This window comes from Glycine max, chromosome 12, assembly GCF_000004515.6.
Source record: "Glycine max cultivar Williams 82 chromosome 12, Glycine_max_v4.0, whole genome shotgun sequence".
In the NCBI taxonomy this organism is placed as follows: Eukaryota; Viridiplantae; Streptophyta; class Magnoliopsida; order Fabales; family Fabaceae; genus Glycine; species Glycine max.
This window is the reverse complement of record NC_038248.2, coordinates 38,589,008-38,602,401: the sequence shown is the minus strand read 5'-3', so window position 1 is coordinate 38,602,401 and position 13,394 is coordinate 38,589,008. Positions and strand designations below refer to the sequence as shown.

The window sequence follows — 13,394 nt, the reverse complement described above, 5'->3', positions numbered from 1 at the left end:
TACACGATTAAGAATCATCTTAGAAGAGTCATCCTCATCATCCTCTATTGAATTGGATGCTTTGTATGTCACAGTATAATCAAAGTGTTGTGGCATGTCTACAATCAAGGTTTTGATTTGGATACCAGAATTTGTTTTCACTAAGTGAATAATCTTATGAACAATTATTGATGAGTATAACCTAACATGATCTTGTGATATGAGTGAAGTTGTGCAAGTATAAATACCATTTATTTTCTTTATCTTCCACCTCCTATGTATTTTGATGGGTTTGATCCCCTTAAGTATTTTATTTATCCTTTGTCTATTAATAATATTTCTTGGCATGTGCCGCAGGAGATCATTAGAAGTGGAGGTGTCAACCCAATTAGAAATTTTGCTCCTATAATGTGATGTTCAAAAATGACTTTTGATTGAAAAAAAGGCTTAAATATTTTTTTAGTTTTTGTAATTTAGTGTTTTTTTTCTTTTAATCCTTGTAAAATTATTTTTTTTATTTTTAGTTGTTACAAATTATATTTTTTTTATTTTCATTCTCGTGACGTCTTAGATAACGTTTTTTTTATTTTTTTCAAATGTTATTTAAAATGCTTTAAGGACTTAAAAATAAACAAACATAATTGGTAAGAATTAAAAATAAAAAAAATTATAAGAACTAGAAAAAACACTGAAAATATAGTTAAACAACAAAAAAAATAAACAAACTGTAAAATGATCAACTATTGTTAGATGACAATTCGTTGACACTCTTCAAAGCCCTCTATGCAGAGCTTGACGGTTGGCCAAGAAATCCTTATAAAACGTTGTTGTAAATGACTAAATGGTATGTACCTCTAGATTAATTTATCTTTGTTAAAGTAAGAGAACAGAAGAAATGTCCAAAATCAATTTCATTCCATGTGAAGTTGTACCAGTTATCATAAGTGAACTCTACGCTGCATGGGTACGCCTCTACACGCGAGCCAACTCATGAAATTCACCAACATGTGATGAATTATTACAATTAAATTACTAAAAACAAAGACTCAACATAAAATTATACATGCAACGTCATAAAATTATTGAATAATCGGAAAACGCTTGCCAGTCATGACTGAATTCATACGATGCACATCCCCTAAGGCCTAAGGGCTATGGCTGTTTTACCCCCACAAAAAAGCCCTATATTATGATATATCGAATAGTTTAATAATAAAGAAAAAACTTTAAACTTATGCATTTGCTCCGAATTACAAACTTTCCGTTGTGGTAACTACACTGACAAAATCAATTTCTAAAAACGAAAGACTACACTGACAAAATTAACGTATCCAATCACCAACCTGTATTTCATTTAAAGAAAAACCATAAAAGTGGTTTGTCTTAACATTTTTATGACTTATTAAAAGTATGTGGTTGCAACAGTAAAAAACACATGTATGCTTGGTAGCTCAATTTCATGCAGCACAGGCACGAGATTACCACAAAATTACTGACAAACAGCTAGCAATTTGTGCCAAATTATCTACGCAAAAAATATACTATATAAACATAAATACATTTTATAAATTTCAAAACATCGATAATACTCAATAAAATTGCACTTTAAAAATTAATACTTCCTCCGATTCCGATCCTTAATAATCCACCAAAATTATAAAATTTAGTTAAAAGTATTAAATTATTTTAAATTAATATTTTCTTCCAAAACTACTCATTGGAGCAAATTAAACTAACAAGATTATTTAATTTTACATTATTAATCTACTAAAAATGATTGTTGGCATGATATTTTAGATAATTATTATTAAAATTAAGAAATTTATCATATAAATAATTGACATAATAAGTTATGCACTCATTCAATTATAACTTTATTAACTTTTAAAATAATTATTTTAAAAGTCATATTAATTATAATTTATAATTTGATGATAATATAAAATTATTGTATACTATAAATAGATAACCATTAAACTCTAAATAATTTGTATAATAGAGAATAAAATTATTTTATAATATCATACTATGGATGTATAGCGTATGTTTTATAATAATAACAATAATAATCTATATTACTCATTTGGTTCCGTTACATTTAAGTTAAAGAATATATTTTTTAATCTTTATAATTTATATTTTTAGTTTCTTAAAAATGATTTTTTTAATTTTATAATTTATATTTTAATTTATTGTTTGTTACTATAGTTTAAAAGTGTTGATGTTATTTTATATTTTCAGTGGGTGGTGCGAAGGAAAGAGCGCTTAAAAGTAAAACAGAGGGAAGCAACTGGTGCAGGAACAGAAGGAGAAAGGAAAGGAAGAGAAGAGAAGAGAAGGAGAAGGAGAAGGGTTTGGTAGTTGGTTACTTAGTTTGTTTGATTAACGACGGCGCACTACACGATCCCCACAATCCAGAGGCTTGTTATTATCTCCATCCATTTAATTTAATTCCCACAACCACGCTCACCTAAGTTTCAATTTCAATCCCTTTTCTTTTTCTTTTTTATTTAAAATTCCAATTTCGCGAACCCCAAATTCCCTCCCTCCTTTTCCCTTTCTCTCTGTTCTGTAACGTAGCATTTACAGCGATCAGTTTATAGTGAGTCACTTAGAGGAGTTTTAGGTATCATCGATCATCTATGGCAGGGTACAAGGGCGATGACGAGTACGATTACCTCTTCAAGCTGGTTCTGATCGGCGATTCTGGTGTGGGGAAGTCCAACCTGCTTTCGCGCTTCACCAGGAACGAGTTCAATTTGGAGTCCAAGTCCACCATAGGGGTTGAGTTCGCCACCAAGAGCTTGAACATCGATGCTAAGGTCATCAAGGCTCAGATTTGGGACACCGCTGGCCAGGAAAGGTTCTTTTTTTTTTTTCCCTCTTCGTGACTTTTTACTTAATTGTTCTCTCTTGAAACTTCGATCTGTGATTCTGATTGTGATTGGAACTTTTGTTACTGTTGTGAATTATTGGGAACTTTTTATGATTTTGTGATTTTGGATACTGCTTCGCTTGACAACGAGAGCGTGGGTTTGGTTGAATTAACTTTTTTAATGGCTTGATTCATTGCATCGTATGGTGTTATGTTGAAGGATTGGAGTTTTGTTGCTCTGGTACGGCGTTTGTTGATATGTAATTATTTGTACTTCGAATTTTTATATAGAGTTGAAACTGGAGGTATGTTTTTTGTGAGAGTATGATCAAAAGGCATAGACTTCGTGAATCATTGGTGACTGACTGGTGTAAAAATCATGCAAAAGCACGTCCTAACATTGATCGAATTGAGGGTTTGAGGAAATACTTGGCTGGGGAATTTATTTCCTTGAAATGTCATTTCATCTTATTGCTAATTTGCTGTGAAAGTTCTGGTTGTTTCTTAAAGCTCTTATTGCTTTGGTACTGTGAAGTATGATAAGTTCTTCGGAGTTGTGTTTTTTTTTTATTGTTTTCCTTTTTTAATACTAAGTTATTTGTGAAATTATTGTAAGTTTGAAGTATCTGATAATGCTTCATTCCATAAAAAGAACATGAGATTGGTTGTGGTAACAGGTTATTTTGCAATTGACCATTTAAACTGCTATACTACATTATATAATGTTTAAAGGTTGTTGCTCTGGTACCCCTATATGGATCTGTAAACTTCAAATTTTTGTGTATACTTGAGAGAGTGTGTCTGAGTATAGATGTATATAGTTTAATTCTTAATCCCAAGTAGCAGTGTGGAGTGACTGACCCCAAAATGATATTGCAGGATAGTGGGATGACTGCTATTTTGAAGTTTTAAGATACACATAGCATGAATCATGCTGCTCATACACATGCTGAAAAATAAAAGTAAAAATCTAAAATTAAAGACATTCATAATTAATGATCAAACATCAGAATTTGATAACTAAACACACATTTCTAAAACAGCAAGGCCAAAATGGTAATGGGCTGGCCACAACAGTGATGAGCATGCTGGAAAGTGGCTGACAAAAGATGTGTCAACAGAAACTGGTCAGAAATCTTGCTAGAGAGAGCTGAGTCTTAGGTGAGGATGGTTAGGCTAGGGTTCCAGACTTGGTGGTGCACATATGATGAGGGTGGGACCTGGTTAAATGAAGGGGTGGTGATAGGGAGGGAAAAGGGTTTCTGACATGGTTTCTGGCACAACTACTTAACAATTGTCTTTTAAAGAACACTGCTTCAAGTTTTTCTTATAAACAAACAGACCAGACCAAATGATTCAGCCCAAGAGTTGGTGAACTGGTTAGGTGTTCTAGTTGATTTAGCCCACAAAACCGGTTGAGCAAATAACCATAAGAACTGGACAAGCCAGTCGAACTAGGTGAAGTGGTGAACACCGGTTTATGCTTTAACTCTTTTTTTTTTTTTTTTTTTTTAACTTTCTACCATTTAACTAAAACTATTTTTTGACTCAAATGAATGCCTACATATGAAACAATGGTTTTCTCCCATCTTAGCTTTCACATATGTTGTAACTTGTAAGCTTGGATGCTCCATTCAATATCTTACGTGAAAACTTGCTAGTATATCCTCCTCTTAGCTTTAATGATTGGTTTGATTTTAAAATATTGAAATAAAATTTGTTCTGCTCCGGTCATCATAATTTTTTAAGAAGCTCACTCTGATGTTGATAACTAGAGTACACAAGTCTATTTTTAAGTTCATATAAGTTTTTGTTTTTTGCTTAAAAATGATTTTAACGTCTAAACATTGTGAGTAAATAACAAGTTGCACAATGTACACTTTCACTTCTACGAGGTATTACTCTTTGCATTGCTGAGATTGAGCCTTAAGGAGCTTCTAATTTCATATTATTTTGAAGGTTAGTCTCTTAACAACATAGAAGGTTATATAATATATTAATAAAATAGGATAACATGTAGATACTATTATCTTATAGCTTCCTTTGCCTTTTGAATTTTTCTCATAATTCATTGTTTTTGGGAACATATACATGCAAGCATTAAGAATCTGAACTTTTGGCCAAGGAATATATATGTCATTTTTACTTAAATTCCCTTATTTGGACAGCAGTCCAATTTGGCTCTGAATGTACATTTGTATCTTGCAAGCCTCATCCATACTGATTATGTGCCCCTGGCGGACTTATCTTTAATACCTAGGTGGTGATCAACTTTTTATGTGGCTAGGATAATACGGTGGAGTTGATTACATGTTTCACATGTGTTGTAAGTTATCCTAAAAACATCTATATATAATTATAATACACTAAGACATTTGGAACAACATATTTGCGCTTATAGAATATTAGAAATGGCTTATGACCTTTCTATAAGTTTTTTTAAAACTTATTTTAATATATTTTTTAATTCTTTTAGCTTACTCAAGCTTATGAATAAGTTCTCGTTTGATAAGAGCTTATTCAATGATTGCTTAATTAATCTATTTACTTCCCCCTTTATAGGTAGTATATGGAGAATAGAGGCAAGTATGTAGCTGTTGAATCTAGTCGCATTTACTCCCATTAATCAAACAGGAGGTTCCTATTTCCTAATTAATATGAATTCCTGCTCCCCTAAAATCTGTTATTTGTCACTTAAAATAATGGAATGGACTAAAATCAGTTAGTGTTCCATGTGGATCTGATGATATTCTGTCAAATCTACGTAACAATATTCTTTAAAGATAACATATTTCCAAGCAAACTATTTTCTGCGGAGGTTAGGTTCTAATTTTGAAATGGATAATATTTAAGTGTTATTCTTCAATTAAACTTGGAGTTTTTCCTGGATAGCCCATGCTGAGCATTCATTCCAACCTTTAATGAGCAGATTAATATAGTATAACTCCATTTTTTATTGTGAAAAACAGTAGCACTAGTACTAAAGATACTACACTTGAGTTTTGCCTTTTTAGATAAACATCCTCTCTTTTCTCTAAAGCTGGTCATTAAGAGCACAATGAAATTTTCTGATGAGATGTCTATGAGAAGCTGAACTAGACCTAAATTTCTGTTGCAATGTAGTAGTAGGGAGCATTTAATCTTACCAGCGGAGAAGTTTCTCTATTGCTGTGCCAGCTATTACATCAACTCACTTGAATTGTGTTTCTGTATTAGGTACCGTGCCATTACTAGTGCTTACTACCGAGGAGCTGTTGGTGCCTTACTTGTCTATGATGTCACACGCCGTGCTACATTTGAGAATGCTGCAAGATGGTTGAAAGAGTTGAGAGATCACACAGACCCCAACATTGTGGTCATGCTTATTGGAAATAAGTCGGATCTTCGACACCTTGTTGCTGTCCCAACAGAAGATGGAAAATCTTTTGCGGAGAAGGAATCTCTCTACTTCATGGAAACTTCTGCATTAGAAGCAACCAATGTTGAAAATGCATTTACAGAGGTTCTTTCTCAGATATACCGAATAGTGAGCAAGAGAACTGTTGAGGCCGGCAAGAATGCCAGTTCTTCTGCTGTCCCATCTAAAGGACAGACAATAAATGTGAAAGACGATTCCTCCGTTTTGAAGAAAATTGGGTGCTGCTCAAACTAGATGCTTCATCTATGGCAGTTGGTTTTTATAGCCTGTTTCATCTTGTAAATGCCTACACTGGAATCGTGATACCATGTAGAATAAGGCTAGTCTTGCATATTGTTTTGAACAATGTTTACAATTTACAAACATCATCCATACGCAGGATTATGCTTCCGTGAAACGGTCATTCCAAAGACGTGTTTCAAACAAATAGGTCTACATCAAAGTTCATATAGGTTAAGCTTTATTTGAAGGATTTCGATATTTGCTATGCTCTAATTATGGTGCAGCTATTCACAGTTCGAACGTCTGTTTAGAATTTAGTTTTGTTGAAATGCCCTAGACCATATGGATCTTCGTTATCAGGGTAGTTAGTTATTATTTGTTTCTAAAGTTAATAAGTATATTGGTTAAAATTTCCATTGTCTTCTGAAGTTTTTACGGAGATGAGAAAATTATTTGTTTCTACTACTTGAACTTTAGGCTTTTATTTAATTCATTACAAACTTTATTTGTTCCTGTAAAATTTAACTTAACCAATTCATCTAAAATACTTTTAAAATTTTCTTATGAACAACTTGTTATCAAAGTTGAACTAAAATTTTCTTATGAATTACTTGATGTTAATACATACTTTTAAAATAAAATAATAAAATAAGGATAACCTCTTGTAAATTTGAATTCATCTAACACTTATCATTTAAAATTAAATTTAGTATAGTGGAAATGAGTGATATTCATGTTGTCTTGTTTATACGATGGAGACATCGAACCTTGGTTGGTATTGGTATTCGTTATGGACCATGAAAGGATAGGTTCACGAGTTGCGTATAAAACATTACTTGGAATGGAGGAAAATGCTAGGAATTTAGGCTACACGAGTTGGCTAAGAAGGCTAGGGAATTCCATATGACCATTAGCAGATGGATTTGGATTCTCTGCATTAGCATATTCCTTAAAAAGGCACTATACAGAATAAATGTTTAACTCGCATTCTTTCAAACATTCTACGGAATAGCCAAAATGATAATTATAAAACTTTTCACGTATAAGGTCTACTTAACAACAATTTTAATTTAATGTTCTAATTTCACGTACTGGAATTATCATTACCTGCACGAAATGCATGATCATACAAGAAGGAGATAATTTTTTTTTTAATATAATCGTCATATGATCACAAATTTTATTACGTATAAAATAAAGAATTCTTAAAAAATGAGGTGAGAAGGGGGAGGACGCTCCTGAATACAAATGTAGCTTCACCCCTGTAGATGACAACAAAATAACAAATAGGAATTTTCCTATAAAGTTGAATTTAAAACTGTACAGATTTTTTATTTGTACTTTTTATCCTACGATTTAAATTTAACTTAAATGTTTTTAATCCTAGAAATACGATAGATTCTTTTTACTCTTCATAAACATCATATCAAATTTTAGTTTCAACATTTAATAAAAGTAACGTGATTTAGCCCTTTAACAAAGGTTAAAACTACATAATTTTAGCAATTATTAAACATTAGCAATGACATTTCTATAAAAACTAATACTAAAATACATCATATTTTTATGAATTAAAAATATATACTAAACCTTGAAAAATTTATTCAACTCATTTCTAGAGTGAGAATTTAGCTGTATTATGGATAAGATCCTTATTCATTCTTCTGGAGAGAATCTCGTAACAATGATGGTGGATTTTCACTATAATGAGATGCATGTGGATGCGGTGGTGGATTCTAAATTCTAATCTACAAAACAAGAAAAAAACAATGGCTGATCAATTCTGCAAAAGAAGGTAGCTTGCTGTAATCAATTGTTTATTCAAATGTACAACGCAAGAAAAAGAAAAAGAAATCCATGAATTGTAAATTAATTTATTTAATTAATTATTTCTTTACTTTTCCAACTTTTTTTAATAGCCCACGATTTTCAGGCGGCTAATATAATATAACCACTACGCAACAACGCGGGACTACAGAAAAAGGGTCCACCCGCGTTATCCTGTGATGCCGCCGCACCGGATCGCGCTGGTCGCCGGAATATTCCTCCGCCGGAAAACTGCCGAGCACTCCGGCAACTCGCCGAGATCGGCGAAGAGCGACTCGTCCTCTTCTCTCATCGGCACCGCCACGTCATCTACCTCGCCGCAGATCGGGCTCTCTAGGACGCCGGTGGACGCTACGTCATCGAACCAGCCGAAGTGGTGGTGGTGGTGGCTGAGAAGAACCGCCGCGTCGCCGGCGAGTTCGAGGTCGGAGTCTGTCGCGAACACCGTCATCTCCTCCTCCGGCGGAAACCTGGCGGCGGACTCTATCGGCAAGACGGCTGCGCCGTCGCTTACGGCGGCGGAAGCGGCGGAAGAATTTGATTTTGGAAAAGGAAGGGAGTGGTTGTGTTCATAAGCGTAGGTGACTATGAGCTTTGTGGGGTCCACACGGCTTCGCTCAACTTGCTTCCTTGCGGGACACCCCTTTGAACTGCTGCATCGGTAGTATCCCCTGCATTTCCAGATTCAAATTAATTATTATTTATTAATTACTTAATTGCTAATTAATTGAAAATTACTGTATTGTACTGTCTGAAAAGAAAATTAGTTATGGAAAATGTTGAGAGAGAGAGAGAGAGAGAAGAGTGATGTGGATTGGCATGATAATCCAAACCAATGGAAAATGGCACTTTCATTTCATGGATTTTGCCGAATCATAAGCGCGTGTTTCTCAATCTCTATTTCTTAATGGAGGGTTACGTTCAACTTTTATTTATTTATTTTTCATTTTTCTCAGTTAATCATATTGTCCCATGCCTAATTATTAATCATTACTTGAAATGTGAAACTCGAGTACGGAATCCCCCTTTGCATGCTCAATATTACTACTACGTGCTAACCTTTCATTACATTTTTTTTTTGTTGCAAATTAAACTATTTTTCAAAATATTAAATATCTAAAAAAATGAGATTAAAATGATTTTCAATTACACAAAATTGATTTTATAAAATTCAAAGCAATAATAATATCTGGTGCAAATGGTTGTAATCTTTTTCTTCTTCTTCACACAGTACACCTCATTTTCCTATACATTTATATGCAGCAAGTATGATGAGTAATGACAGATATGTAGTATGTACATACAAAGTTGACATCAGATGATTCAAAATTGATTACTTGTTGTTGTTGCATAAAAAATTTGATTATTTGTTGGCAAATGTACTATTTTTGTTCAGTAGCCAAGTTATCCTAACTTATTTGATAACACAGTTGACACAATTATAGACACAGTTTTCTGTATTGGTGCACACAATGCTGCATGAAAAACATACATGCACAATCTCACATGCTTTTATTCTGGTGAGTGGTCACGGTATATAATCCATAAGCTAAACTGGTTTATCTATGTGAAGCTGAAGCAAATAATAAAAAACAATTATAAAAATGAGATGGGATAAACTGAAAAGAAAAAAAAATGGTTCTCTTTCAGAAACAAAAAGATTAAACATAGATAATGACGGCTTCCGGCTCCAGAGATTTTTATATTCCGTAATTATTGTAGCGTGAAGGCAACGCGATTCAGGCCCGCGTGAGGTGTCATAGCACCCTAACTATCACCACAACCCCGATGCGCATTTTAGCACAGCCGCCTCTAACCGGTTTTTTCTACGCCGGCGGCGAGGGCGGCGCCGACGAAAAATATTCCCCCTTGCACTTCCATTTCTAGAACAGAACTTTTATTCAATTAACTTTCTAAATTTGATTCTTATTCCAAATGATATTTAGCATTCTTCGTTCCAATTCACACCCACTCAAACTTAAGATAACTAACATGTGCTAATTAATTATTAAGCCAAAAAATCATGGTTAGGGAAAATAATTAAGGTAAATGAATGTGTATATATTATAGTAGTAGTACCTTGGGTAAGGGGAGCCTTTGATGGGCTTTTGGCCGTACTTCCTCCAGGCCCATGAATCAGACGGTGGATAATTCTCTCCTTTGCTCTTAGATCCATCCACGTCACCGATCGGTATCGTCACCACCCTCTTCTTCATCTCCCTCCTACGTATGGTTTCATGAACATGTATTTACATGAACCCTTCGACGTTTAATTAACTTCCCAATTCACATAAAAATAAAGTTAAAATTAAAAACCTTTTCTTGGGTGACGGTGCTTCAGTTTTAGTGTCTTCACCGGAAGAAGGAGAAGCAGGCCCAGCTTCTGAGGCGGGCTCGGGCCCTGACTCGGGCTCATCTGGGTCAGCCACATGTATTAATTTGCTGAATCTGCGGTGATGCATGATGGGTTGGAGTGAAATTAAATCTGGGTGGTGGATGATGTATATATATATATAATTTGCTATTGCTATGTTTAATTATATAACTATAATATGATAGAAATAGTGAATAGATGAGTGGGCAATGGGTTGAGGAGAGAAAAATGGTGAGAGTGAGAGAGGAGAAGGGGTTGGGGTTAGTGTTTAATATGAGCCGCCATGGTGACAGATTGGCAGCAGTAGTTTATTGTGGACGTCCGAGCAAATACCCAATTAATAAAAACATTACTATATGGGAGGGATTTTATTTGATGGAGTTAGGTTCATGATAAACAAAGTTTTGGATTCATTCATTGGTTGCTCTGTCATGACCCTATTAGTCTATGTATATATAATAATATATGTATAATGTATTGTATTAGCTAGGGTTAGTAGATGTGTAATGCTACAATATTGACATATTTTCATATTGTGTAGGTTGTGTCTGGTGGCACGGCATCAAAGTTTAGAGATCAAGTGATTCGATAATACCAAAATACGTGCGAGTGTTTTTAGAGTTTCTGGGATTTATGATGTTGTACTTCGTGGAATGCAAAGTATTTTTGGTCTTGTGCTATTAAAACTAATTAACATGTGAAATTTCTGAGATTTTTCAGTGATGTGTGAAAACAATAAAAAGATTTAGCTTGTTTATGAGACTCTTTAATAAATAAAAAAATTGGACTGGCCTTCATTCTTTTATTGATATAATTAATGCTCCCCACCTTCTTCTTTTTTGTATATATATATATATATATATATATTCCCCCAAGTTGAGCCGAACTCTGATACCTAGACCTCTTGAACCGGTTTTTTGAGCCGATCGAGTTGTTGCAAAGCTCTTGAATCATAGTTAGTACTGCTGACAATTCTGAATATACTTTGATTGTTAGGAACCAAAGAATGGGACATGATCACACGAAGGTATGTGCCCCCGCTATAAGAGATAAACTCCCCCAACACCCAAATAGATAGGCTAAAACATACTCAAATTAATGAGCCAACCATAGAAGATCTTCCAATCAATCTCTAGAGGTTTATCGTGATTATAATAGTTAAACACAAACACTAACGCTATGTTTAGATACTTTTCAAACACGGCACACGTGTTGGACATTTCTCTATCATGTCATAATTAAATTTTTTTATTAACTTAGATACCTTTTTGACATAACTTAAATACCTCTCCAATGCAACTTAAACATGGACCAAAACAGTGAGCTAGCACCTACTCTAAAAAAACACTTTTGCGACGTTACTCTTATTATAAACAAAATACACAAGTAAAATCATACTACAAATATTGTGAGATTCATAGTATTGTTTTGTGAGGCTCAATTTCATATGACTTAACTAGAAGTTTTAATTTTTTTTAGAGATATAGTTTATCTTCTTATCTTAAGATTTTTTTGTTTTACAGATTGTATTGTAAAATTATTCCTCCGAATATTATATATGTGAGGGTGAAATCATATAAAAGTTGCAAAGTTTAATATCTTTATTTTTAGAAAGTGAATATATATATATATATATATATATATATATATATATATATATATATATATATATATATAATATCATAAAATGTTGATGATGTTGGTTTTTGTCAATTTAGATTTTTGTTATGTTGATTATATATGTGAAACATAGAATGTGTGTAAAAATTGTAAAGTTTAGCAACTTTGTTTTAAATATTATATATATATATATATATATATAATATTATATATGTGTGCGTAAATCATACAATGTTGATAATGTTGGTTTTTGTCATATATATTGATTATAGTTAAACATGTTAGAACTTACTTTCACTCCTTTACTTTCTTTCTAAAACAAAATTCTTATTAATTAATTACAAGTTTTTTTTTTTTTTGTCAAGCATAATTGAATTCGTTCAAATGAACAATGGAGGGGGAACCGGGAATAAGATGGTAAATTAGAGGGTGTCACCCATGCTGCCGTGGGATCTCCTTGTGCATGGTACATCAAAGAGCAGCACCTACTAAAGAGCTAGCAAATAGAATACGTGTTGGGATTTATAATCAATTGTGTAGAATAACATTGAAATATCAATTAATATGATTTTAAGTAAATGATTAGCTATTTGATTTTACATTGAAGAATTAATTAGGAATCTAAAACTAATTTTGAGTTGAAATAACTTTATTATCATATTATTCTATTTTTTTTATAATGAAGTGAATTTCTATTAAATACTTATAACATTGTATATCAATTAAACTCTATAAAAAAAATACTCAAAAGTTTTCTCTAATGATGGTCTAGCTAATCCAAAGTTAAATGTCTAGAGTTTAAAGTAACAAAAATCAATTTCACTCAACCCTATGAAAATAATAATTTTTTTCTGGTTGACGCCCTCATATCTCAGGTTTTATAATTCCTTTGTTTACTGTGTGCTTAATTAACTCCTGTTTTGTAGTCAGGTCATCCTAACAAAGGGACAAATGACAAAAATTAAACCTGAATAAAAAGTAAAACAAAACTGTAATTGATGTTTTGTCAGCTAGGGGAAAATGTCGGTTTGCTCGTTTATATACCTCCGTTTAAAAAAGGCATTTTTTAGTTTTAAAAA

At 32.9% G+C, this 13,394-nt stretch overlaps 2 protein-coding genes across 2 annotated transcripts; one reads left to right on the top strand and one right to left on the bottom strand.

Annotated features, from left to right (window-relative positions):
• The first annotated feature begins 2,491 nt into the window (after positions 1-2,491).
• LOC547655 (small GTP-binding protein) lies at positions 2,492-6,956 on the top strand. Its single transcript, NM_001249043.1, has 2 exons — positions 2,492-2,842; positions 6,071-6,956. Exons 1-2 carry the CDS (start codon positions 2,622-2,624, stop codon positions 6,504-6,506), a joined length of 657 nt encoding a protein of 218 aa, NP_001235972.1. The 5' UTR covers positions 2,492-2,621; the 3' UTR covers positions 6,507-6,956.
• Positions 6,957-8,265: 1,309 nt separating this feature from the next.
• On the bottom strand, positions 8,266-10,965 carry WRKY16 (WRKY transcription factor 16). The gene is made up of 3 exons (NM_001250658.2): positions 10,638-10,965; positions 10,401-10,544; positions 8,266-8,992 (listed from the first exon to the last, which is right to left on the bottom strand). The coding sequence occupies exons 1-3, from the start codon at positions 10,781-10,783 to the stop codon at positions 8,491-8,493; spliced, it is 792 nt and encodes a 263-aa protein (NP_001237587.2). The 5' UTR covers positions 10,784-10,965; the 3' UTR covers positions 8,266-8,490.
• Positions 10,966-13,394: the final 2,429 nt, after the last annotated feature.

Bases quoted from the DNA above. Each gene is read 5' to 3' on its own strand.
- LOC547655 (NM_001249043.1), top strand. From the start codon at position 2,622: ATGGCAGGGTACAAGGGCGATGACGAGTACGATTACCTCTTCAAGCTG. The intron at 2,843-6,070 runs GTTCTTTTTTTT...TTTCTGTATTAG, and splicing joins GACACCGCTGGCCAGGAAAG to GTACCGTGCCATTACTAGTG.
- WRKY16 (NM_001250658.2), bottom strand. From the start codon at position 10,783: ATGCATCACCGCAGATTCAGCAAATTAATACATGTGGCTGACCCAGAT. The intron at 10,545-10,637 runs GTTTTTAATTTT...AACCATACGTAG, and splicing joins GCACCGTCACCCAAGAAAAG to GAGGGAGATGAAGAAGAGGG. The intron at 8,993-10,400 runs GTACTACTACTA...CTGGAAATGCAG, and splicing joins AAAGGCTCCCCTTACCCAAG to GGGATACTACCGATGCAGCA.